The following is a 27,165-nucleotide window of genomic DNA, read 5'->3' as shown; positions in this document are numbered from 1 at the left end:
TGTGGCTGGCATGTACCTCCTAATTTCATGTTTATGTCTCCCTTAGCATCCTGTGAAACGTTGACACTTTTATCCCTGGGCTGTGGAATATAGATAGTCTTTAGGTTCATAACTTCAGAGAAAATGTTTCCTAAGCAATTGGTTTAACCTTGGGTCAGGCTGGCTAGTTATTTGAGACAGGCCCTGTTCAACATTACTGATATGGGCAAATTTAACAATTAGTTAAGTAACAAATCATAGTGGCATAGAGGAAGCATCGCTGCTGTAGGACTAATACACAACAATTTTTCACATTTCTTACCATGTTTCTCAGTATTTTCACTGAGCTGCTTTTCCTCTTGGCAAGGAAAGCAATTCATCTAAGGTGAAGGCTGTAGAGCAGATGCATAATCCAGGCAGAATTTTTTCATTTCAGAAAAAAATGCCAGTATGAGCACAGCCTGGGAATATGTTTGATATAGAAAAGGAAATCAGGTAGAGGAAGACAAACTGAAGAGGGCTGAAGGGCTGCAAAGTTGTGACCGTTTATATAGGCACTTTTCTTCTCGTTTTGGTGTTAGCATTATTTGTAAAGATTTGAGAATTTGTGAAGTTAAATGAAAGTTGGAATCTTGACCACTCAATTCCGCACCAACAATGGGCAATGAATGGTGACTTATACAGTGTCCAATTAAGTATTCATTAGCTGGGGCACCATTATTTGGAAAGACAAGTGGAGGTGGGGCGGGGGGTGGTTACACTGGGACCAGGCCCTGCCACTTCTAGCCAAATTAACATAGCAACAGCTGGTTCCATCTTGTGGTGTTTCATTTTAGAGCGAGGGAGCATTTGTCCAGCAACCAGGCACTAACTTCATAATTAGGATGACAGAGGCTCTATTCTTCCTCTTTATTCCTATTTATTGGCCTAACTAGCTGTGTTTGTCTTGGGTCTGTTATAAAAAAAAACCCCCCCAAAAAAAAACAAACAAAAAAAAACGGGTTGGAAAGGTGGTATCAGAAAATTCAAATAAATAACTTAGAGGTAGAAATATAGTAATTGAGAAACATACTGAGGTTCTTATGTCTTATAAAATATATTGAGTCTTGCGGCCAAATAGTAACAGAAGAGGGGAGCAGAATTTGCTGGTGAGCCTTAGCCTGTTCCTGTAGTATAAGTTCATCTAAGCTGATGACCGCTGTGTAAATAGTGGAGGTCCATTCTTTAAGCATGCACACACATGCAATAGTTAGCCATGTAGGAACATATTTTCTAGGAACCACGATGTGGTGAGAAAAATAGCTAATCAAGAACTGCCTCTTGCTTAGAAATAACCAACATGTATGTAGCGCTGTTAATGTACAGTTTCCACGGACATTACAGTAAGTCCTCACCAAACATTGCCAATCGGTTCTGTGACTTGAAGTGCAACGAAGTATAATGCAACCAATTTAACTACAGGCCCATTGATATAAACAAAAGTTAAGTTCCTACAGTGTCTCCTCAATGTTACAAGGGAGATGACAGTATCTGAGGACCTGCTGTACTTCTCCTACTAATGCAAGTGTTGTCATTAACACCCCGATAGATGAACAGACTGAGGATAAGAAAGGTTAAAGGCTTCAGACCCAGGTTTTCCAATGTCAGTCACTGTTTCTTTCCCAGTGCATCCTGCTGTCTCTCAGGAGAGGGTCTGTTTATGGCTGAGTTGCAACTCCACTGGAGGCCAAGGAGGCAAGGACAAATGCTGCCATTTTCAGATAGGTATTTATTATTAAGCTTTGCCCTGTAATAACTGCTAAATCATGCCTTAGGCATGCCTTTTGGCAAGGTCAGGGCACATATAAAGCATTTCCATAAAGTTAAATTCCTGTTGAGAGGCTTTTAAGGTTTTTATATTTTAATGAAGTTATTAAAATGAAAGTTCAGGCTTACATAATTCATAAGCATTCACTGCCTCTTCTAAAATCTCTGCCACTAAACTATTTTTAAAGTTTTTCAGTGAAATTCTTATATAAAACATGAATTGGCAACTTTTAGTATAAGCAGCTTTCAAATATTTAAGTAGTTTTGTAAAGTCTAGAAATTGAGAAATTCTCTTAAAAATGTTGGTTTTTACTTTTGTAAGGGAATGTATTTTTACATTGGCTCTAAGTGACTGTCACAGATATCCTCAATTTGCTATCAATACAATGCTGCTGGATTGAGTGTTTTAATGGATTCAAACTCCTGAAAATATAGCCGATGAAAATCTACAAGCTAATGACCTGATTTTTTTTGGTCCTCTTTGCAATCAATTGCAGTTGTCTTTTTAAAGCAACACATTTTTAGGTTTTGAACTTAGGGTAATTGCATCTTACTTTAAAATTCTTTCTTAGAAGCATGATCAGACTGTGTAAATTTTACCTTTCAGCCTCAGGAGCCAATAGTAGAAGTAGCAGCAAGGAAATTTTAGGAACATTAAACAGAAATGGAAACTTCCCCCCATTGTTTTTCTTTCTCTTATTGACAGTAGGAGCTCTTTCTATTATAGAGATATTAATTCCTTATCTTCTTCCAGTCTGTTACTTTTAACTTCATTTATGGCATTTAATACTAATTTGGGAGGAACTGACATCTTTACTATATTCCTATCCAGGAGCACATTATTCTATTTATTTAGGTCTTGTTTGAAGTCCTTTGGTGCAATTAAATAGTTTTCCTCATAAAATTATATATTTATAAGGGATTTACTAAATATGTTATGATACTTGCAAACAAAGAGATGCTATGCAATGAGTGTAATAGGAATAGCATATCCATGTGTACTGGCCTGGAAGGATCTCTATTTATTGTAGTGAAAAACATTAGAGAATAATGTGTTGGATATGATCCCATTTTTGTAGAGTGCATATATATTTGTGTGTGTATAATTTATATAATGCAGAAAAGAAAATATGGATATAAAATTTCAAATTATTTCTTGAGACAATTAACTGTCTCTGAATGGGAAGGGATTAGAGGGACTAGTTTGGGGACTTAATTTTTTACCTCCCATATTAAAAATAAGTGGTGGGGTTATAGGTTATATTAACTTTATTTCTTAAGCTTTTATAAAAGTTTAAAACTAAAAGTCTAGGGAAATATTGTAAAAGCATTTTTCCCCTTAATTATGATATGAAAGTTCATAATATTATACACAAATGCCAGCTGTAAGATCAGTAGATAACTGTGAAACCTGAAAGATATATATATGTGTATATATATATGTATATACATATATGTATATGTATATATATGTGTATATGTATATATATGTATATATGTGTATTAGTTCTGCAAGTATATTATCACTATGTATTATATATATGCAAGTATATTATCACTAAATATGCATTAGCAATTTTTGGTTCATGGGGGACCATTAATTACACTATCATATTGCCTGAAATTAGTAGTTTGGAATCTATGAATTTCTTAAGTTAATCAAGCATATTGCTTTTGTTTTGGGTAAAAGCAGTTTAATGTTGCCAAGAATATAAAATAATGTGCTTATTTCATATTGCTAAGTAAAAAAGTTAATTACCTAAGTAAAAACCTAATCATTTATTTGTAGAAAGAAATTTATAGGGAGCCACCTAGTTTTGCAGGGATCACTGAGAATGAAATATAGCAGTTAGGTTATTAGTAATTCATGAAGGCAACCAGCTGCTATGATCTCTTGACTTCCTTTTATAAGGAGTTAGTCTACAAAGCAAGTAAGATGCTGAATCATTACCTTATCTGTTCATGCTGGGCAAAAGATGTGACCAGGGGACCATTTTTGTCTTTATTTCTTTGCTGAAAAATATCTTTATGATTGTGAGGAATAGCTGTAGTAATGTCTACATTATTTCCTGGAGACAGTTACTACTAAAGGGGATGAGGGGGAATAAAAGAAGGAAGAAAAATCTGAAAATGACAGCTAAAATAAAGCAATAATTATATTTCTTAATTTTTACATTTTTTAATTTTTATTTTGTGTTAGCTATTGCTAGTGTAATAAGATTACTATATGGTGCCCAAAGAATTTCAGTAGGAAAAATTAAGTCAGATCAGATAGAAGATGAAGACAAAATAACCAGCTAAGCTGGCAGAATTTAAAAATTCCTAACTGGTTGTTTAGGCAGGGAACGTTGAGGGCTGTTCCCCTAACATGTTCCCCTAACATGTAACATGAGCATGCAAACATAGTTAGACACAATCCTTGCTCTCAGAGTGGCTCCTGGTGCCACAGTGAAGGAAGACTACGGAGAAGAGGAAAAGAGAGGGACACGTTTAAACCTAACAGACATTAGGAATAAGGGAATGAGGGACCAACTACAACCCAAATATCCTTTTGGAGGTGGAGGTGACTATAATAAAGTACGATTTTTTAAAAAAGATCATTTCTGATGTTTATTCCTTTGAGCATTGTTACAGTGTTTGAGACTCAATAGTATTTGCCATTGTCACCTGTTGTAGGTGACAGGAATCTTGTAACTTCATAAAAGGAAGAAAAAGATGGCATATGTATTTGCTATATATTTTTAATAGTTTTATTAGGAAAAAATCTTTATCAAATGTGGATAATATGGCTAATAACTCTTGAAAAGCCCACCCGATGTAGTTTTTAAAAAAACAGGAATAATTTGGGGCCTTAATTGTGCCAACACAATGATCTCTTAAAAAAAAAATTTGACTCTCCTTAGTCCTTTCCTGTATATGGAGTGGAGAGCAGAGGATAAAATGGTCAACTCAAGGATGGGAATGTAGCCCTTCTGGGTTGGATTTGTGAGAGATGCAGCTGTGGGGTCAGTTTCTGCTAGTTACCCATGGAACGGCATGGGGGCCCTATAAGACAGCACAAAATAAAGGTGTGGAGATGTCCCCTTTTAAGCAGATAGCTCAAAACAGACCCATACATGTATGTTCCGTTTCCTAGAGTAACCAGCTTTTACTCCCCAACTGGAAAGTAGCAAAAAAAGTTTGACAAAGAACTTTTGAGTAGAAAAGTGCCTTTGAGATCTTTCTGAATGGCCCTCCCTTTTATCTATGTGCTTTCAAACATCAAGGTCGCTTCTTAATTCTAGTATTGTGGTATGTGATAAACAGATTGGTATTACTCTAGCTCTGCCTTTCATGATTTTCAGACTTTAATCATTTCTCCGCTCAGCTTTCCTTTTCTAGACTACAAAGTCCCAATCTTAGCCTGTCCTCACACAGCCCCTTCATCCCTGTTTTAGCCGCTTTCCTCTCGCAGTTAGTCATCTAATACCATTATATCTTGCCTGAGGTGGGCAACCATAATTACATATACTCCATACATGGATGAGTTTTAGCTTTAGTCTTGGACAAAGGTAGGGCGTTTTCCCGCTCTTGTACATATTTACAAAATCTGTGACAACACCAAGCCACTTTGGTTGTAATAATACACTTTGTGAATGTCTTCCCTGGATTCTTCTGTGTGACCTTTTTCTTGGTTTATAATTGACCCTATTATTTATAGTCTAATTTTTTTCTTTCAATGTATTATTTCTAAACTTGCTCACACTGAAGTTCATCTGCCACATTTTGGCTTACTCAACCCAGCAAGATGTTTTACACTTATCCACTGAACTTGGCATTTCAATGGCCGAAAGCATTTGTCACCTTCTAAATTGGGAGTTTCATTTTGATGAGTAAAAATGCCTTAGCTCAGACCTCTTTGGTGCTCACTAGTTTCACTTGTCCATCTGTGGGTTTCTCTTCTCAACATTTTCCAGTTGAGCTCTATTTTCCTGGTACATTGTCAATTGAAGTTCCAGTTTCTTCAATTTTAATATTTAAACATCTAATTTTGACCCCACAGAGGGGTAGTAAGCTTTTGTACTATTACATCTACTGATCACCCCCTACCCCCACAATATCACACACACTGTCTTCCAGAGTCAGGCCTTGATAAAATTGAGTAGTAGATGCATTTTTTCTCTAATCTTTCTCTACCATCTAGTAGTCATTCAAATACCTTAGACCTGGACTTGCTTTCAAAATGTTCTGGCAACATCCTTTCACCTTTATCACTGATATCACTATACTGTTTTTGTGTTTCATCCTCTTTAGTATGCAAAGAATCGATCACTAAAATAACGTGCCAGTCTGTACACAGGGAGAAACTGAGGTGGTCCTTTCAGCCTGGAAATCTATTACATAATATTAATGTAATCTATTAATATCTGGTCTTATGGACTCATTGATCCCGTCTTTTCTAAGTAGCCAAAAACTAATCAAACAATCAACCAATTTATATTAATGGCTTTCATGATGGAATTTTAGTTTGGATTTAAAGGAATTTTGGAATGAGGCAGAATTTTTGGCCATCTCTCAAACTGTAACATGTAGTTAGCCATCTGCTCTCCAGGTTTCACCTGCTGAGAAAGGCTAAGGACTTAGATGTCGTATGTTTTATTCATGGAGTCTGAAGAGAGACTGTTTGGGTTGACACCCTAACTCTGCATGTATAATTCTGTGACCTTCGGAAGGTCAGTTTCCTCTCTGTGCTTCAGTTCCATGGATAAAATAGCATTAAAAATAGTACCTACCTCATAGTGTTGTAATGCGGATTAAATCAGTTAACGTACGTAAAACATTTAGGATGGTGTTCTGGCTCACCCTCCGCTGTGCAAGTGTCTGTTGTGACTTTTCCTTACATACCCAAGGACTGGCATGGTGCCCAGCTCAGAGGGTGTATTCAGATGATGTTTACTGAATGATTGGATACGTACCTTCCAGCTAAAGGACTTATTTAGGAGTTTTTGTGCTAACTGTTCTAACAAATTCATTGTAACCTATCACTCGTTTCTTTGGATTGCTGAAATAGCCCACACTCCGTATCTGCTCTTCTCATTTCCTTCAAACCACTATTAGTCCTTCAGACAGAACATTTCTATCCATCCTGTGGTAATTGTGCCTAGCTCTCAGCTTGCATTGGGCTTGGCTATACCCTTCTTAACCGCTCAGTTTCTAGGATGATCCAGTTTAAAGATTTGTCATTTGTTTTTAGATCAATTTATTCACATCTTAGGGATTCAGATTATTTTATCAGTATTGTAATTAAACATTTTGAAGTGTCACAGAATTTGATATTCTAACATTCAAGCCTAAAATCATGAGGAAGGCTTCTGACATCACAGCCAACTTATGCATATTCCTGTCTTGTTAGCTCAATAAGATGCCAGTTTATTTGCATATTATTGCTTGACCCTGATATCATGGCCAGTTCATTTGCATATCCATATCTAATTGGCTCATATAAGTTTTTGCTACTTTATTTATTGGCCCAGCTCCCAGACTAGTGGCTTTTAGCTCAAATCAATTGAATTTGGAGTGGTTTTCTTTGTCATGCTTTCAGCACTAATGGAAGGTACAGATAGGGTGGTGGTAACAAATGTATAAAAGAACCATCCAGTGCTTTTATCTTCTCTTTTAGTGGAAGAGACTGAAGAAAAAAAGACAGTAATTTAGACAAGTGGGCAAGGTATCTTTCAGTAAAGAGAATACTGGGCTGATGAAGGAAATGGAACTTCTTATAAAGAAAATTCCAGTGTCTAAGGCAAAGGATATATTCTGTATCACTGACCAAAAGAATTCTAACTTGGAATTTGTCTGACCTGAACCTCAGCTAAAACTATAAGGTAGCATTTAAGTCTCTAAAGTGTAGTTTTCTTTTTTTTAATTTAAGATATAATTGACATATAACATTGTGTAAATTTAAGGTATCAAACATCTTGATTTGATAAGTTTATATATTGCAATATGATTACTCTCTGTACACTCTATAAAGTGTAGTTTTCAAACGTAAGATGCATAAGAATAACATGAGGCATTGTTTAAAATGTAATTTCTAGGTTTCTGCCACTAGATATTCAGTTATAGCTAAGACTGCGGTAGTCCCTGAAATCTTACATTTTAACATGGACCCTGGATGACTCTGATGTAGGTAGAATATTACATCCTTTTTTTTCTTTAAATATATTTTTTATTTTTCTATTATAGTTGACATAGTAATTTCACATGTACAACATAGAGATTAGACATTTACATAACTTATGAAGTGATCACCCCTATGCATCTAGTACCCATCTGATACCACCTCCAGTTATCACAATATTGACTATATTCTTTATGCTATACTTTGCATCCCCATGACTTTTTTGTAACTACCAATTTGTACTTTTTAATCCCTTCTTTTTTACCCTTCCCTCCAACTTCCCTCCCATCTGGCTAGAGTATCGCATCTTGATAAATAATGCTTGAAAGAATGATTTGTCTCTGCTGATTCATGGTTTCTATGTGGAATCTAGTGGTTCCCTTAGGATGAATAAATTGTTCTTTTCCTAGATGACTTCAAACATTTAAATTGGCTGTATTTCCCAAGTTATATTTCTAGGATGATAGAAATGAGAGAAGACAAACCCATGAACAACTTTTTTAAATTGCATCTTATAGAAAGGAGGGAATATGTGCGAGGGGAGGGGCTTGGATGGGTGGGCGGGCAAGGTCAGTGTTCTTGATTTCGGTCTCAGTGGCTAATCCATAGACTGGCAGTCGGACATATAGGGATGTTGACTCCTTTACTGCCATAAGTCCCCTTTTTTTTAATCCCTCCATCATCTTCCTCAAGTAGTTGCTGCCTTTTCTGAATCTCATTGCCCCGTCCTCCTTATTTTTTTTGGAGACTTAGATGCTTTGGAGGAATCTCTTCTATAGCCCTACTCTTTGCTTTTTATAGGACAAATCCCGCAGAGATAAGACAGGACTGATGATGGTCAAGAAGACTGGGGGTGGCGTTTGGGGCAGAAAGTAAAAGGGAGAAAGAAATGATGTGGGAGAACACTTAACCACATTTTCTCGAACCAGCTCTGGGGGGCATCTCTGACCTGATCCTGCCTCATCGCCACCTCTCTAGCTCCTTGATGTTTAGGAGGCTGCTGGAATAGATGCGTCTGATTTGAATCCCTTGACATCTTACTTGACACGCTTTTGTTGTTCTCTTCACAATTTAGGCAGTAGGGCTACACACTTTTTATCCTTGTTGATTTGCCATGGTTCCTAGCAGACAAACACTTAGAAACATTTCAAAAGGACTTAGGTGCTAGCTTCAGGGAAAGGGAAATGGATTTGTTTGTGAGACTGCATTCTGTTTCATACTGGATCAAGCAAGAAGAGAAATCTTCTAGAAGCCATCAGTGAGGTAACAGTCAATTTATGATTCTGGGAAGAAAAGACAGGGAGTGCCAGGGAGCTGTTTGACTGGGAGTGTTCATAGGGATTTATACATGTGGAAATTTCTTCAGTCTTCAAGGATGTGTTGATTTCCAACAATCCTTGAGGCGTCCATTTCTAGCCTTAGTAACCCTGGGGACCCCATCTTGGTGTTTCAGCTCCAGGCAGAGGAGGCACCTTTAGTATCTATGTGCCAGACATGGATCAAGATGATTCAGGTACATTATCTAATGTCTCTAAGCTTCAATTTTCTGAGAATATTAGCTTCAGAAATTCATCACAGGTCTATCATGACAGCCACATGAATAAACCAAGATATTTCTAGAAAGGGGATTTTTAAATTGCAAAACAAGGAGGGTTGGGATTTGCATGGTTTGCTCCATGGATATATGATAGAGATAAAATCTTTGTGCAGTGCATTTTGAATTAACACAGTGGGAAAGAAATAAACAGTCTCTGTTGGAGAGTAGTAAGAAAAATTATTAAAAAAAATTCCATTTCTTATTTTCTTCAATTTTGTTGATTAATTCCATACCTTGCCTTAATCACAGATGGGTATGTGTAAAACATAGTCTACTGATATTATTTTGCCTGAATTGAGCAGCCAGTCCCATCAAACAAACAAATGAACTTTCTTTTTCCATTGAATCAAATAATTGGTTAAACTGTCCATTGGTTGTTTTTGCATTTTGCATATTTAACCCAAGATTTGATAAAGTTATTAATGGAAATAATTACAATAATATTTAGCAAGCACTTAGGTGTGTCAGAACCAGTGCTTTCATTCATTTTTTTTTATCACAGTAATCATAGAAACAAGGTTCTCTTATTACTTCCACTTTATAGATAATGCAATAAAGCTTAGAAAGCTTAAATAACTTGTCCAATGTCAAATTGCAAGTATTGGCAGTGTGGGGTTTAAACTTTGGCAAAACAACCCACATTGGTTCCAATTTCTGGCAAATATAATTCGACCTTTGAATTACCTGGAATAATCTCATTATATAATTTTGGTCTCGTAGGACATACATAGGTCAACTTACTTTGAGACAGACCATCCAAGTGCTTAAAGTTATTTTAATGGTAAGTAGGTTAAACGAATTTGAAATGCAAAACTTGTTTTTTCAGGCCATAGTTCCTTTGTAAATAATTCATTGTTCATTCAGCAGCTATGCTCAGTGCTACCACTCAGTGAGGGCATCGTGGGAATACAGATGCACATTCTAGTGAGAGAAGCATGATGTTTGAAGGATGCAAACTGCTCTTGGCATTTAAAAAAGGGAAAGATTTGTTCTAGTGGGATGGATCAGAAAAGGCTTTATGGAGTCCCTACTCCTAAAATGTTCTCTCCCCCAGAGACCCCAAGGTTCCTTTTCAGAATGTTGTCAAAATGTTACCTACTCATGAGGCTTTCTCTGACTGTCCCATTTACCATGACTCCCCAGCATTCCTTATCCTACTTCTGTGCGTTGCTTTCTCGGTGGCACTTTTTACCTCTTGGCATACTGTGTGCTTTTCTTATTTATTCACTTCCCACATTAAAATGTAAGCTGGATGAGGGCAGGGTTTTTTGCCTGTTTTGTTCACTGACGTAAACCTAGCTTCAGAACAATGCCTAACATAAGGTAGGGGCACACTTGTTTAATCGATGGAGGAAGTAAGACTTAAGCTGGGCCTGAAGAATGGATAGGATTTAGCTAGGCATTATTGGAAGGAAGAGAATTCTAGGTGAAGATCATGACTTAAGCGAGGAATGGAGGCAGCGCTGAAGGGTATAATATAAACTGGGAGGCAGACCAGGGGAGTACTAGACACACGTGATGATGACATGGTTGACATTGAAGTTTGGAACCTGCGTGAGTGTGTACAAAGGGACATGTAATAGTATCTGGCTATTGGACTAAAGGAAAGGAAAAGGTCAAAGGTGTCTGAAGTCATACCTCAGCGTACTAAGTAGAAATCTGGGAGTGAACTGTTTTTGTGCTTAAACAGTTCTCAGAATTTTTTCACATGTAGTCACATGAAATACTCATTATGGCGTTATTTTTTTTTTTTTAGGTTAAAATACATTGCATTTACTAGTGTTTAAATATATTGCATTTATGAAGTTTAAACGATTACATCTTTGGCCATTGGAAGCCTTTTTAAGGTTGCTCCTAAGTCTGACATGACGCCACTAGTCTTTGGTAGCTTCCTTGCTTTCAGGTATGATGAGATGTTCTGGGCTTGTCTTGTATAGTTCCTGTGTCACACCTGGAATCTCCCATTTCTCTAATAAGCCCCAGGTTCTTTTAGTGAGAAATTCTATTTTCAAACCATATCTGGTGCTAGGGATGCTCATTACTAATTGATCAGTCTGTTTTAAGGTCTTTTCAGAGGACAGGGCTAGGAAAGGTATATGTGTAGAGACACTTATATACATATATGCATATATTCTACATCTTAGACACATTAAGTACTCTTCACATTTTTAGAGGAAAGTGTGCTCATTGCTTTAAATTTGTTTTTTATGCTATTAAGCAATAGAAGCAGTCAGCTATTAAATGAGGTCTTAGTGACTTGAAAGAATTAGTACAGCATCCTCAGGCAATTTACTTATAAAGAGAAATAAACTAAGGCACCAGAAGAATTTTGTTGACAAATTAGTGGTTCAGTAAGTAGAAACTCAGCTTTAGCATCTTTTAGCTGTTATGCTTTGGAATATAAAATCACCAGGCTGCATTAGTGTGACCTTTTGAAGTTCGCAATATTTTTATTAGAGAAAGCACTGCATAACCAGTAATGTTAGTTCTAGTGCCATGGCCACAAACAATGACAACCATAATCTGTTTATGATGACCTTGTGACATATCAAGAAAATGTCTCACACTGCAATAATTTAGTGGAAAATTAAATATAATTGATTTAATCGCACAGAGAAGAAAATAAAAAATTATATTCAACTATGGAAATGACAAGTCCTTGAGTTGACTTTGCTTTTGAACAAGAGTATGGTACTTATTTATTTTTTTTAAACGAAGGTGGAGTTGCATAGAACTTTAGGTCCAAGTCTTTTCCATCCCCAATATAAGCTGTAGAAAATAAATGCATCACCATGGGGACTTACCCTCAAACAGATTTTATTTGCTCACATATATTTCAAATGCAAAATCTTTAATAAAACAGTATTGTTAAAAACTATGCTAGACCATCAAATACCTAAGTCTCAGATAAGCACTATTTTTTGTATCCTGGGTGAATTTTGACTAAAAAAGAACTCAACAAAATTATAATTGGTCATAGGCATTGCCTTTTTGAAGAGAAGCAGACATCTTCAGCCTTCAATGCTATAGAACTGACAATTGATCACTTGGCTATGAAGCAGGAAAATAGATTTCATTTTCTGTGCCAATTCCAATAAATTGAGAGTGGCTTCCTGGGGTGCTGTGTTGGGATACATTTTGAGATTGCTTCCAGCCTCCGTAGGAAAGAGAACTGTGATCAATTAAGCACTAGGGAGTCACAGCTTGTGTGCTATGCATTTGGTAACCATGAAGAAATAGCATTTAAAGAAAACAATAAACATCACAGACTTACCAGATAAGCCCCCTACATCCATCTTCTTCAGGTTCTTTGCCTCCAGAATGACAACCGTCAGTTTGCCAGCCGTAGGTACATAGCGAAGGGAGAAGCAGATATCACCCAATTTCTCTTGCTGTGAAATCCAATATGAAGGTTTAAGTAACTTTTCAGGTAAAGGTGAATATAGTTTGTACATATGCACTGTAAATTCCTCAGGAGGAGGATTATGACAGAATTTGAAAACTCTTAGGTTCGTTGTCGTTTATCCAGTGGTCTTTCATTTACCAAGGTATCATTAAGACTGACTGTAACCCTTTTCAGTTTATAAACAGCTCTTTTGTACTTTAACATTCATCAAAATATATCCATAATTCAACAGTTCAGGAAATGAGCCCAAGATGACTTTCTTAGAATAAAATTTTCATAACTTTATTAAATACTTTTGAAAGGAGCCTAACACTTTTGTAGTAAAACCAACCCTACCTGCATTTTTGTCTCTTTGCATTTCAAATAGGATTATAATTAATACTTTAGATTTTGGGGAAAAAGACTTTTATTTGTGTTCCACTATATTCTATTTATTGACGACAAATTCTGACTTTTTAGTACATGAAAGGCAACAAAGTAAATTTTTGCACTTTCAGTTTTATTCATTTCAAGGGAGTTCTTTTTCCTTATCCTAATATTTGTAAAAATCTAAGTGGCAGTTTGGAAAAACCCATACATAGTAATACAAAACAAAGCATCCCACAGTCCCTCATGTTATTTCACTGGTACCGTGTTTTAGACCCAAAGCACGTTCACCAGTCCTATACTCAGGCATTTCTGAACAGATGAGTCAGTTTAAAATGATGGTATATAGAACTGTTATTTATTTATTTTTTTCCAGAAAGGACTGCGATGGGTTCTCTCACCTTAAGTATCTTACTCTTTGGGATAACTAGTTAAGAACCATGGTATTAGAACTTTAGCATTCATATTTATAAGCATGAGAGAGATGTGGTGGGAGATGCTGGAGACTCTAGACTGCTTTCTGACCCAGGAAGTTAGGCATATGGTAAATGAGGGTTTGTTGCTTATTGCTCCCACCTCTCCTGCAAAAACAGGTTGACTTCTGAATCCAAAGAAGGTAATGGTTGTGTCAGACTTCTGCATAGACTTTTAATACAGGAATGACGCACAGAAGACCGTAGCCTAATGTCGTCTCATGTTCTACTCTTACTATGACTGTGTTTGGCCTTATCTATAACTTCACGTATGTTAAATGAGCCAGTGTCTCCACTGTGGAAATAACTGCCTAGATGTAATTTAACAATTTAAGGAAATGTAATTCCTTTTTTAGGGTACTCATTATATCCACCTTTAAAGAAAGAAAAGGTAATCAATCACCTGTTCTATGATTTATCTATAGGTGAGAACTAATATATTCTGTGTGTGTGTGTGTGTGTGTGTGTGTGTGTGTGTGAGAGAGAGAGAGAGAGAGAGAGAGAGAGAGAGAGAGAGAGAGAGAGAGAGAGAGAAATGGTACTCTTTTTCCTTAAATAATGCTTTTTTGAAAACATCACCATGTGAATTTATAGCCCCAATTCTCTCATTCCTTGAATGCTCATAGATCTTACCCATCTTATGTTACTAAGGACGTTCTTTTTTTGTCTTATTGTGCACATGTCTTAGTTTTCCTACATGACTGTAAACTCCTTAAAGACCCGGTCCTTGCCTGAATTCACTTTCTACACTATTCGAAAAAGCAAATAAATGGCAATTTTAGGTAATATCCCATTTTGAGTGATGTAGGTCATAACTCTTTTCCATTAGTATAGATAATAGTGACTTCTAACTTGCTAACTTCACCAGAAGTGCCTATTTACCCCTACAAATTAATTTACCCATCAGGAGAATCTAGTGGAATAAATTACTTTTCACAGTCTTTGAACACCAGAATGAGAGTCAGTATCATAGAAATTAATACAAAGTGTAGACAAATTCATCTGAATATTATAAGAGAAATGTAAATGAACACAATTTCTGTTAAAAAAAATGCTCATGAAGAGGAGGGTTCGTTTTGCAGGATTCTGTCTTTTCGCCACAATACTTTCCCTGGGGAACTCACTCTGTTGCAGAACCAGGTTATTGTAACAGTTCTAATTAGGCATTTTAGACATGACTGTTCTCTCTTAAATGACACTTCTCTTTGTGGCCTATCATTTAATTCCACAATTAATTTATGGGCATCTCAATTGTTTTAAACAAAGAAATGCCACAACTTGCCTATCTTTTAGTATCTTTTTATTCAATCTGTGATGGACAGGGAATTTTAAGGTTTTACATAATATTTAGCTTTAGAAGAGAGCGATTATAGAGTTTGAAAAAACACACCTCAAGTAGGAGAAATATGTAAAGTACCTGTAATTTTAAAGCTATGGGTTGGAGGAAGAATGAGTGTGTGAACAAGAAAATATGAGAGAAAGAGAAATATGAAAAAATACTTATTTTAGCACCCTTTACAGATCTACATTTACCTAATTTAGAAATTTGGACATGTAAAATTTCATTTGCTTATAAAATTATCATAATTGGTATGCTAAATTAAACATGCACTTTTTATATTAATCAATGGAAGTTACTTTTCAGTGTTTTAAAATAGTATTACTTCTGGATCTGTAAGCCATTTGAAAGCTAGTCACTGTTTTTTTCTGGAATTTGTGTCTTTTATGGCATCAGGCAGATAGGGAAAAACTAATTTTCTAGAAAGATGCGAGGAACCTATTCAATTCATATGAACCTTTATCTTGTTCATTACATTTTCTGCGTTGTAACTACCTAAGGTATAAGTATATGCTTTCTTTAATTCTTTAAAAATCAGCTTTAATAATTTTGTAAAAATGAAAAGTTTGAGAATGGGACAACTTTCTTCCATTACATGCTAGATTTGGCCTCGATTCATTGGTTTAGGACCTTTGATTAGATGGTGATGCACTAGAGTATGGTTTTAGCATGTGGAAGTTTTACTGTATCTTTTGTCATCTACATAGAAGGATTAGAATGATCTGAAAGTTTTTTTCTTTTTGTTTTTTTAATTTGCTCTTTCCTTTTTTGTCTGGTTTATTTCACTCAGCATAAAATTCTCAGGGCTGACTGACATTATAGCCTGTGTCAGAATTTTCCTTGTTTTTAAGGCTGAATAGTGTTCCATTGTGTGGATGGACCACATTTATTTATCCATTCATCCTCAGAATGATCTGAAAGTTTTATGTGGAGAGTTTCACATCAAACTCTTATTTCATAATTTTCACATGTCAGTTTGGAAGAAATTTGATTGGATAATAATATAAAGATTTAGTATTAAACATTTTATCTATCACTCTAAAGTTCTAGAAACGAAGATTTTCTAAATTTTAAAAACCTTTTCCTTTAGTGGGGTTATGGCAATGGGAAACGAAAGTAGTTCTTGGAAAATTTATGTAGGAAGATGATACCCAAATCTGCATGTCAGATCTGTACTGCTCCTTGATAATTCTGTCTAGTTTTCTCCATAACAGCCCTGTGAAGTAGATACTGTTATGTCCGTTTTATAAATGAAGACTTTAAGACTCAAAGGTTACTAAGGTTACATAGGTTTCTCAGTGTGGAACTGAATGAAGCAAGGTCCTTTGACTCAAAATCAAAGTTTTGAGTTTTGAGTTTTTTTTTACTGTCAGATTGGAATGACTAATATTTCAACTGACCACCCACATGGATATTCCATTTTCAATGCCACGTTAGCCCTATCATAAAACTAGAAATGAAAACATTTCTGGAAATGTAGATTGTGTAAGATAATTCAAAGACCCTGTAGAGTTGCAGCTGACAGATGAGCACTTTTGCTGGTGTGATTATCTCATGAAGGGGCCTTATTACTATTAGGAATTTCAAATTTATGTATAATTTATTTTAGCCAATTGCCTTGATAGCTAGGTGGAAACTGCCAGTTAGTGTTAGAAAGCTCCAACTGTGAGATTCGGAGAAATTAACCTGCTTTTTTACAATATGGAGCTGACAATCAGAAAGCACCTTTGTTCTGAGCTGCTTGATAATTCCATTATTTTTTTTTCAAGCAGCCACTAAATAGAGTAGACAGAAATTAATGATTTAATAGACGACTACAGCAATACCATTCCTTTTTGAAAAGCACATAGGTATTAGAACAGAGGTCATATCTAATGGATAAATAAAAGTTTGATTTAAAATGAATATTTATATGATGGCTTCTATAACGCCATGCATTGTTTTATATATAAAAAGAGGGGTTCACTTAATGACCTTTGCAAATGGGGCTAAGTTCACATGCTTGGTGGAAATGCTGTACTTTTGAATGAGTTTTAAACAGGTACCTGAATTGACTTAATGCTGTGACATTTTAAAAGGACATATTCTATTTACGTTAATCTTAGGATTTTTCTGTTTTAAATTGGCAATAGATTTTCGGAGTAGAGGATTTTTCTCTGAGGTTGGGAATCTATTAAGAGGTGACAAATAAACAAATGGCAATCCAATAACCTTTCAAAATAAAATCCCGACTATGCATATTCTCCATCTGTGAAAAACAAAACAAAACAAAACACAAAAACCTAACATGTTTTTTATTTATAAGACAGACAAGGTCAGGTTTTTAATTTTAATAACAGAATGGTGTTAAATATGTCCTTTGTGTGGTAGTATCTTTGAAATTCATTTTATTCCCACAACTACTCTCATATCCCTGAAGTATCTGCCAAATCGGTATTTACATCTAATGGTCCAGATGGTCACAGTGTGAAATGTTGCTGTGGATGTACCCAAGCAAAAAAGACTGACTCTGGCCTAATGCACACATGTACAGTAAGTTGTTCAGGTGAAGGAGACAGCATGTTATGTCTTTGAATAAGTATTTTGTGAGGATACTCTATAATCCATTCACTTTGTATTCATTCCATTGTTCATTCATTTCTCATTAAACATATATTTAGTTTCACCAGGGACTCTACCATGTTCTAGTCTAGGCTCCATCTATACCTAGTGAATAAGATGATTTTAAGAAGTTCGGAATATAGAGAGACAGATTTAGATAAAGAAACACAATATAATGTGTTCCCTAAACCATATAAGTGGCACAAATGCTATGGGAGCAAAGTAGAGAAGGTTGAAACTTTGCTGGGTCTAGTAATCAGACTGACGAAAGGAGGCCAGTAGTTGGAGATTTATATCCCCGACAGACATTATCAATTTCATCAGCCACACCAGATGCATATTCTTTGTAAAACTAATGTGCTTGCCATGCAAATGTAGCTTTGAGACAAATCTCGGGCTCTCCCCTTTTAACCAGAACTAGTGTGTATATGGGTGGTGGGTGGGGGGGTTGGTGACATATAAGTGTCCTGGAAGAGCTGGTACCTGAGCTGAGATGTGAAGATTCAGCAGGAAGAGTCAATGTGAGCCCCATGAAGAAGAGGGCAAGAATGTTCTAGGCACAGGAATGCACATGCAAAGTCCCTAAACGCTTAAACCAAGTTATTTTGTATAAGTGTAAAATTTACCTAATTTAATTAAAGGGGGACTTCTATTTGATTTAGAGCTTCAGAATTTCTTCATGATATTTTTAATGTCTATTTTGATTGTTATACACCTGTAGTCCTATTAGAAATAATATTTAACAACAGAAAAATGGATAATCTGAAATGATCAAAATAAGAATGATGAAAACAGAAAATCAAAATGCCTATTAATAGTAAGAGGAAAGTGCAGAACAGAGTGACGGGAAGAGCACTGGACAGAAGCATGGGCATTAACTCACTGTTTGTTCATAAAACAGTGAATATTAATTGGGATATTTATGAACAGGATATTTATTGGGCACTTCCTATGTGCCAGGCGCTGTTCTAGACACTGGGACACAATAAAGCATACAAACCCAATGAACCAAATAAGGAAAGCAAAATGTCAGGCAAAGTAAGGTATTTAGAAGAGTGCCTGGCACATCAAATGTACTATAGGAGTGTTTGCTACATCCATCTTAGTAAGCCAAATGTTTTTTCAGGTCTCATTAACCTGAACTCTCAGCAGAATTTGTTGACTTCCCTCTCTTCCTTGGATTGTCTAATACAGTGCTTTCTTGATTTATCTGCCTCTGGCCACCCATTCTTCGTCTCCTTTCCCAAGATTTAGTCCTAGTCCATTTCTTTCCTTCGTAAACTAATATTATCCCAGTCTACAGCTTTAATTACAATCTAGAAGGGATTCCAAAATTTGTATCTTCAGTTAAGACCTTTTATCTGTGCTCCAGACTTATACATCCAACTGCCCATCATGTCCACATTAAAATATTTCATACACATTTTAGAGCCAAAAACTGAATTGACGATCTTTCTCACAAACTGGTTCATTCTATTTCAGTGATTGGTACCAGCCTCCAATTAGTACTCAAACCAGAAAACTGGGCATTATCATTGACCTTTGACTTCATTAGAGTTATGATTTAATCTATTAGTAATTTCTCAAGTGGGTTTACTTGTTTCTGTCCCTAACAAATAAATCTCTAATATTCCAATATTAGACTACTTACCACCCTAATCCAATAATCTGTTATCTGCATTATTCCAATAGTCTCTTAATCTCCTTGAATTTACTCTTAAAATACAGTGGTTAGAGTCACCTTTTTCATAACAAATACAATCCTCAAGTAGGTCTTCTGTCTGTCTTGGGATAAAGAGCCACGTCTTTACCATCACTTATGATAGTCTCCAAGGTCTGGTACCTGCTTACTCTGTATCCTCATCTTATGCTGCTTTCCCCTCTGTGCTCCAATCATATCAGTGTTTGTTTTTTTTTTCATATCATTAAATATGTCATGTGAATTGTACTCATCTTTCAGGCCTCACCTCAAAGTTCACTTATTTGGAGAACACTTACCTGACTTACCAGACTAAATAAGGCCCTTTTATATATTCTTTAGTGGCTCCCTGAACTCTTCCTTTGAGATATTGGTTATAGTAATCATGTGTTATAATCACGTACAGTAACTGTAGCCATGTGACGCAGGCATGTATTGATTTGTGTGATGATTGGATTGTATCTCACGTCTATGAATTTGATCGTGTTTGTGTAGTACCTTTTCTTCTATGTCCATAGTACCTGGCACGTAGGAGATGATTAGTACACTTTCATTGAGTCAAAGAATGAATGCTCACTCTGGCAGAAACTACTAGCGAGAAGTGATGTGCACCACTCCCCCAAACTCTTTCCTATGATCTTTTTCTCTCTCCTATGGCAGACAATGACTTTGGAATCCACATACAGAAGATGGCAGAGGTTCAGTGAGCCAGATTTCTGAATGGTTCCGGTAGGAAAGCAGAGCCCTACCTGCCAATGTGGTACCTTGTACTGTTGAGTGAACAAGAAATAAGTTTCTCTTTGGCTGAATCATCACATGTTTGGGTCTATTTGTTACTGTAACCTAGCCTGACAATAATACAAATAAGTGAATGAATTCTAAATGGTGTTTCCAAAAGTACTATTACTGATTCATTTCATTTCGTTTTGTGTGGTTTATAGAAAATGAGCAACACTTAGTTTTATACTTCATTAATTCAGCTTATTAAGCCCTTATTTTGTGTTTTCAATGTCAGTCATGGTGCAAGGTACTGGGAACAGGGATCATTAAAACTTGTTCTTGCTAGTAAGAAACTTATTCTGTGCTGGGGAGAACAGGCATAAAAACAAAGGTTCAACATAAAATGGTAAGTGCCATTATAGAAACGTGTATTATGAAGGAGCGTTATGGAGAAGGTAGAGGAATTTGTTGTATTTAATTTCATATTAGGTGAATTTTGAGTGCAGGTAGGGGAATGTGAACAGAATGCGGACTGGAAAGTGAGTCCCAGAAATTTCTTTGTCAAGACTCCTCATGCTGTAGCATGCCGCGGTGCCTGAAATTCCACCCTTCATTCCCTTCGCTAAAGCTCTCCATCTCTAGGAGTCCTTTAAAATAATATGGAATAGTGTTTTGCCCCCTAGTGGATGACATGGCAAGCCATCATGGTATTAAATTTTAGTTGACAAGTTTCTTGGGTTATGGAAGATTTATCTTGAATGGAGATGGGCAAAAATGGGGAAGATGGTGTGTATAGACCCCCATAGTTTGGGATGCTGCTTTTAGTTAGTAGAGGGCTTTAATAGGATCCTGGTAAATGACCAATTTTATGAGGACATGTGAAGAGGAGGGAGGGAAATAATGGAGAACAATTTGTGGAAGGTATCCAAAGACAAATCTTTACCAAGTTGCTTTGTCCAGTTAACATTCTTCCTCTATCAACTACATGTCCTTGATTTTCTGTCCTAGAATTTGAAATACTCTGTTTTCTTGTCCTCATGTGACTTTGAGGTTCTGAGGTAAAGGGGCCTCTTCCAAATAATTATTTGGATTATGGGAAACTGTGTTATCTTCTTGTGGATACCAAGTAATTTTGAAATATGGGTAACACATATTTCTAAATAAAAATGTAGATTCGACTTATGCAGATGTAAAGGAAACATTGTAAAGAAATATTATGTCCAAAGATGGGTCATTGATCCTGTAGCATTCATGACAAATGATGCCAAATAACCCTTGGAAGGCATTGTTTGGAACTTTGAACCCTGAGAAGTGTCATCTCTAGTGCACAAGATGTACATTTGAATGAATTCCACATACACTTACTGATAGAGCAGCATTAAATTTTTACTCATCAAGCCAACAACTGCAAAGAGTTTATAGCCTGACCTTCTGTCACTCTGTAGCATCCTAACTAAACTGAGAGCAAACTATGGGGGAAAAGGGTTTTGAAAGAGAACTCAGAAGCCGGGGTGCTGTTCTTTCTAGAGAATACCTTTCTTTTTTTAGGTTTGGGATGATGGTGACCAAGATGGAATTGGGAGGGAATGGCGATGTCACAGAATTAGGAGATGTCATTGCCCCAGGAAGATTCTTTTTCTCCACAGGGAGGGCTGGGTAAAAAGAGGAGAGGGCGACTGCTCAGCAGACCTGAGTTCTGCCACTAACCAGCTCATGGGGGGCATCGTAAGCAAGTTCTTCCTGTACCATTAAAACAGATAATTAATACCTGCTTCATCATTATGTGAGGATTACACGAGACCCTTCTGTGAACCAAAGGGAGCTCAAAATCATGGAGGAAAAACCCAAAAAGAAGGTGATAAAGAGAGGATGGTATAGACTTAGGCAAGTCACACAGAAGCTGGTAAGGAGAGAAGGGCTACTAAAAAGCAAGGCTATGGAGTTCAGAGAGGCCAACGCAGCTTCTCCACTCTGGTTTCATTTGGTCATGGGGTCTGTCCATTGCAAATAAGAGTCTTGGAAAAAGAGAAAAAACAGGAAACAACAACAACAAAATCCCTGAAGAGTTGGAGTTCGGGAGGCAAGGCAGTGGGAAAACAGGGAAAGGGATAGAGGGGGAGAAAAGAAACTTGAGGAGGAAAGTAAAGGAGAAGCTTGTTTGTCTATTTATCTTCTATTAGAAAGAGGACAGAAGGAAGAGAGAAGGTAAGGAAAATAAAAAACTCGGAATGGTGAGGAAAGCAGTGGGAGGATTTTGAAAAAGGTCTTTCTGTGGATTCACTTCATAAGGATGAGAGCTGTTGCCTAGTGAGGGACTATGTGGTGGGACCCTAATTATTAGTTCAATTGGGAAGAACTCAGGAGACGTATTTTCAGTAATTCAAATCCACAGAAATAAAGAGTTTGATGTGAACCTCAGATGACAGAGAAAATGGATATATTTCGTAGACTCTAACGGAAGGAAAAGCACCAGGCACTGTGGTGATTTCCCCAAGCTAAAGCTAAAGACTGTTAGTTCTCTTCAGGACTGAAACAGGGGATATAGGTCATAAAGCAATTTCATTGAAAAAAAAAAAAAAAAAGAATACTACGATGTGCTGAAGTTCCATTAACAGCGGTAGAGAGATTTGGCATTAGGCTAGGGAAATGGAAAAGTGTGAAATAAAAAATGTTTGAGAGGCACAGGGGCACTCTACATTCTGGTTGTTTTTAATCCAGATCAGAGATGCTTTCTGGCTCTCTGAGATGAAACAGCCAGCAATGTCCTTTATATGTGTGTCAACAAATCATATGAGCAGAAAGAACAAGAAAGGAAGGAATATATTTGTGGGGAGATGGCCCCTTGAAAAGGTTGCCATTGGGTACTCTTGGGGTTGATGGAGGAAATAACAATTGATCAAATGGAAGAAAATATTAGTGTTACATGTTACATATTATTTATAATTCTTTAAAAATGGATTTGAAGGTACAGCTGAAATTTAGATAAGCTTGTCAGAGAGAGGAAGAACAAGATAAAAATGCCTGGAGAAGACGGCTCTTGCTGAGGAAAGGAAAACCACTACCCAAGAAGAGAGGCGTATGTTTGAAGTCCAGAGAGGAATAAAGAAAGGATTGGGAATAAAGAAGAGTCCCTAGAGAACCTAATGCAAGGAAAGGCCAAAAAAGACAAAAATAACAGGTTTTCTATAGATGAGATCCAAGTTCGGGGGGGGGGGGGGAATGGGGAGAATACAGGAGAGTATGAGGCAAGAGGAGGGATTAGATCCCAGAAAGAAAGCAGATAGTCAATTACATCTCAGTAAGACTAGAAAACGGGCTAATTTATAGGCATTTGGAGGCCTAAGAAAACCACATAGATATAGAGAAAGCACTGCTTGCGGTAGGACTACGTAATATAAAAGACAGAGTGCCACGATTTGGAAGCACAATGAGATTTTGCAATAAAATATAAGTACTTTACAGTAAGAGGGAAATTTACACTCTTGAAGCGGTTAACTTGGGGTTCTTGATACTCATCAATAGAGGAAGAACACCACACAGAGGGGGAAATGGATAGTTGGAGAGGGAGACCCTGGGTTAGATGTGTGAGCGTGAGTCTGTAGTGGGAAAGAAAGAGACCAGCTTTGTTAATGTTCCTGGCTCTCCTAATCTTCAGGAGCAAGAACAGTTAAGATGGCAGAAATGGGAGGATCCAGATTAAACATGACTGCCCTTCTGACAGACTTGGAAAGGGTGGTTTCACTTGAAAAGATTTTTGAAAATATACAGCGCAACCTATGAAGATGCTGCCAGAGTAGACGATAAAGGCCGTGGACATAAGAAGGAAAATGGTGAAAGTATTATACAAAGAATTATCGAAGGAGGTGTACATTTATACAGCAGAAACATTACTATGTGAAAACACATTTATTTGGGGTTGCAAGAAATAGAACAAGGAGAACTACTACTTGCATGTTTTTGATTGCACCATACTGTCTTGTGGCTTCTAAATTTTAAACATGCTGCTTCCTTTGCCTGGTATAACCTCCCTTTGTTTTTCTCTTGGACTCCTACTTATTTCTCATGTGCCATCTCAACTGAGTCTTTCCCTGACCATTCTCATGAGAGTTTGACCCTTCTTTCCTCTTTGTGTTTCCATGGCACCTTTCCAAACTCTTAGTATTCGTATAGTGTTTGTATAGTGTTACCCTCTAGATGTCTGTTCACCTATATCTCTCTTTCATTAAACAAGGCCTATATTTTAATCAGCTTTCCCTAACCCCACATCTGCCCTATGGCTAAAGGTCAATATAAAGTTACAGGTCAAGAGACACCATGTCTTACTGTATGAAAGACATAGGACAGAGGAAAAATAGCAATTCTTAGTTTTTGTGCAGTAGTAAGAAAAGTTTGGCATTCGTTGGTCAAGACTATGGGGAAAAGTCATCTGCGATAAGGATTTTGGGTTAAATGACAGAAATCATAAGTTCTGCCTTCTGAGAGGCTCACAGCAGAGTAAAGGAGGAAACATCTGGTTCTTTGTTAGGTTCCTGCCTCGTAGGCCGGAAGCACCCCTATAAAGAGGAGGAGAAAAAAAAAGACTATGAGGAAGAAAAAGAAAATCTATGCTCTATGAACGAGTGATAGAAAAAACAACAACTGTGTCTAGCACAAAGCTGATAATGAAATTTTCTTTAGAGTTAAGATATCATATATACGTATATTTTATTCAAAGCAAAAAGAAAGGAAGTAGGATTTTGGGGATCAAGTTTTGTGGGAGAGTAGACATGGCAAGGACAATGTATACAGATCATTGGGAGAACAGACAGGATAAAAATACAAAAGCGGCAAAGAGAAACCAATAACGACTTGGGAGGACTGAATAGGTTTTAAAAATGATATATGAGTAACATTGGGAACAGATGCTGTTTGATGATTGGAGAGAAATTGAAATTAGATTTATATATAATCAACTACTTTTTATAATAAATGGTGAGGATAAAATGAAATCAAAGGTAGACAAGAGCTTTATAATACTAAATCTGTTCTGTACATGAAAGGTACTAATATTTTTCTTGCTAGTTTAGTATCAGTAGACTAACCATTTTTAAGCAGTTTCCCCTACTCCCTTTGCCTCATTATTTTCTTTAGACATTGAGTGGCTGGATCTTGTAAAGATGCAAACAAACCCTCTTTAAATTTAGATTTAGCTATGGCTGGATCTTGTAAAGATGCAAAAGACCCCTCATTACTTGATGACATAATAGCTGAGGTAGAATATTTGAATTTCTGAATAAGTATAAATCCCAATTATGACTATGGGCATTTTAATCACATCCAGGGGAATTAGAACTCTCTATAGATGGAATGCTAGGAGAATTCTAAGACTTCTTTAGTTGAGCTAAAAAAGAAAGTACAGTCCATTTTTTGTGCCTCAAGCATGTTGCATTTACTTGATAGTTTCCTAGTGTCACTGGGAAAATAATATAATTAGATTGCGGGTAATAGAAACGATCTTTCTCATGCACAGTCCATTTAATTAGTTTTCTGATATAGAGGAGAGTATATGGAGCAGCAAATTAAAGGCATATAGTTTAGGAATTTGAATTTAGATTTTCTTCTTTGTTATATAACTGACTTGAAGAAATTTGCTTAACTTTAGTTACCGCCTTCACAGAATAGATCACCAATTTAAAGGTAATCACAAACACCTCTAATCTCCCCTACATTAACCTCAGTTTCTTAGCGAAGCTGTCCTATTTGCATATTACTTCTTTTTCAGAGTTTCTGACTTTCATCTTTCCATGGTGATCTTCTCATTCATTTCTACCTAAAGGTTATGCAACTGATTAGTGTATTTCTCATGTAGGCCTTAAACACATTACATGTTGTGGCAGAATTAACAGAGGAAGTCAAGATCATCCCAAAGTATATTTGGAATTCAATTTGCCAAGATTTCACAAATTGTTCATTTTGCAGAAACAATTTAGTTTCCATCTGGTTTGCCTAGGGGAAAGTTCACTGGTGTTCACTGTTAAGAAAAATCAGAACATCATTAGGGAATTCAATGGTCCCTTGCATGGAAATGTGGATGTCACTGAATTGCGAGGTGCAAAAATATAGTTTATCCGCAAATAAGTATGATGGGAATTTGAAGGGAAGCCATGCTCTTCAGACAAAGAAAACACATAGGTATGTTTCATTGGCTTCATTTTGTATGTGTTCACACTTGCAGCTGGAGTGACCCTGCTGAGATGTCAGGGGTTTTTCAGTTATGTAAAGGACATCACAGATTTTTATGAGAAATGAATACTGGAATAATTTTTTATAAAAAGCATGTGTTATGCAATTATAACCTGAGGTATTTTAAACCTGGATAATTTTCCGCCTTATTTGTAGTGGCAGTCTGGCTTTTGAGCATCATATTTTTATGAAGGAAATTTAGTAAGTTTCTAGAAAACGTAAACAAGAACTGGTCCATACATTTCTGGTCAATTTTACCATATGACCTTTATCATTTTATTAGGGTTTTGTTTTATCTATGATTTTAGTATGTGACATCTTATTAGTGGAGATCAGTAATAAAATTTTTAAAAAAGAGAACTTTACCACTTATAAAATCCCATAAAAGCATGTTTACCAATACAGTACCTTAAAGAAGTTTGCTGATTTCTGTGGCTTTCTACCTCAGAAAAGTAGTAACCACTGTTGTTCAATAAATTCTACAAAAGGACAAATTAAGAGCCTGAGGTAATCCTTATTTCCATTCCTTTGAAATGCACATTAATGTTTGGCAAATAAATGAACAAAAAAAACCATTAAAAAATTACACAAATTTCAGATGACCTCTCTCCCGCAAATATCTCTCAACTAGGGGAAAGAACTTGTGATACCTAAGGGGCAGCATTTTGAATTTGATGCTGAAAAGAATATGTATAAAATTGCATTATGTGAAAAAGGCCTTTAGGCTGTCAGAGTCCTTGAATATTTAAAACCATTTGGCTGAAGGAGATGAATCATAGATACAAATGACTATTTTT

General features: G+C 36.4%; 1 protein-coding gene across 3 annotated transcripts in view; it reads right to left on the bottom strand.

Annotated features, from left to right (window-relative positions):
* SYT1 (synaptotagmin 1) overlaps positions 1–27,165 on the bottom strand; it is a 510,235-nt gene that overhangs the window by 77,071 nt on the left and 405,999 nt on the right. For all 3 annotated transcript variants that reach the window (XM_074325375.2, XM_074325377.2, XM_074325376.2), the window contains one exon: positions 12,817–12,934. In XM_074325375.2, coding sequence (XP_074181476.1) covers positions 12,817–12,934 — 118 coding nt within the window. The remainder of the gene's footprint in view (positions 1–12,816; positions 12,935–27,165) is intronic.

The sequence above is a fragment of the Rhinolophus sinicus genome, chromosome 1 (assembly GCF_057876585.1).
Source record: "Rhinolophus sinicus isolate RSI-liver-muscle chromosome 1, RSI-T2T, whole genome shotgun sequence".
NCBI classification, from domain to species: domain Eukaryota; kingdom Metazoa; phylum Chordata; class Mammalia; order Chiroptera; family Rhinolophidae; genus Rhinolophus; species Rhinolophus sinicus.
The sequence above is the reverse complement of the archived record's forward strand: the minus strand, read 5'-3'. Positions and strand labels throughout refer to the sequence as shown.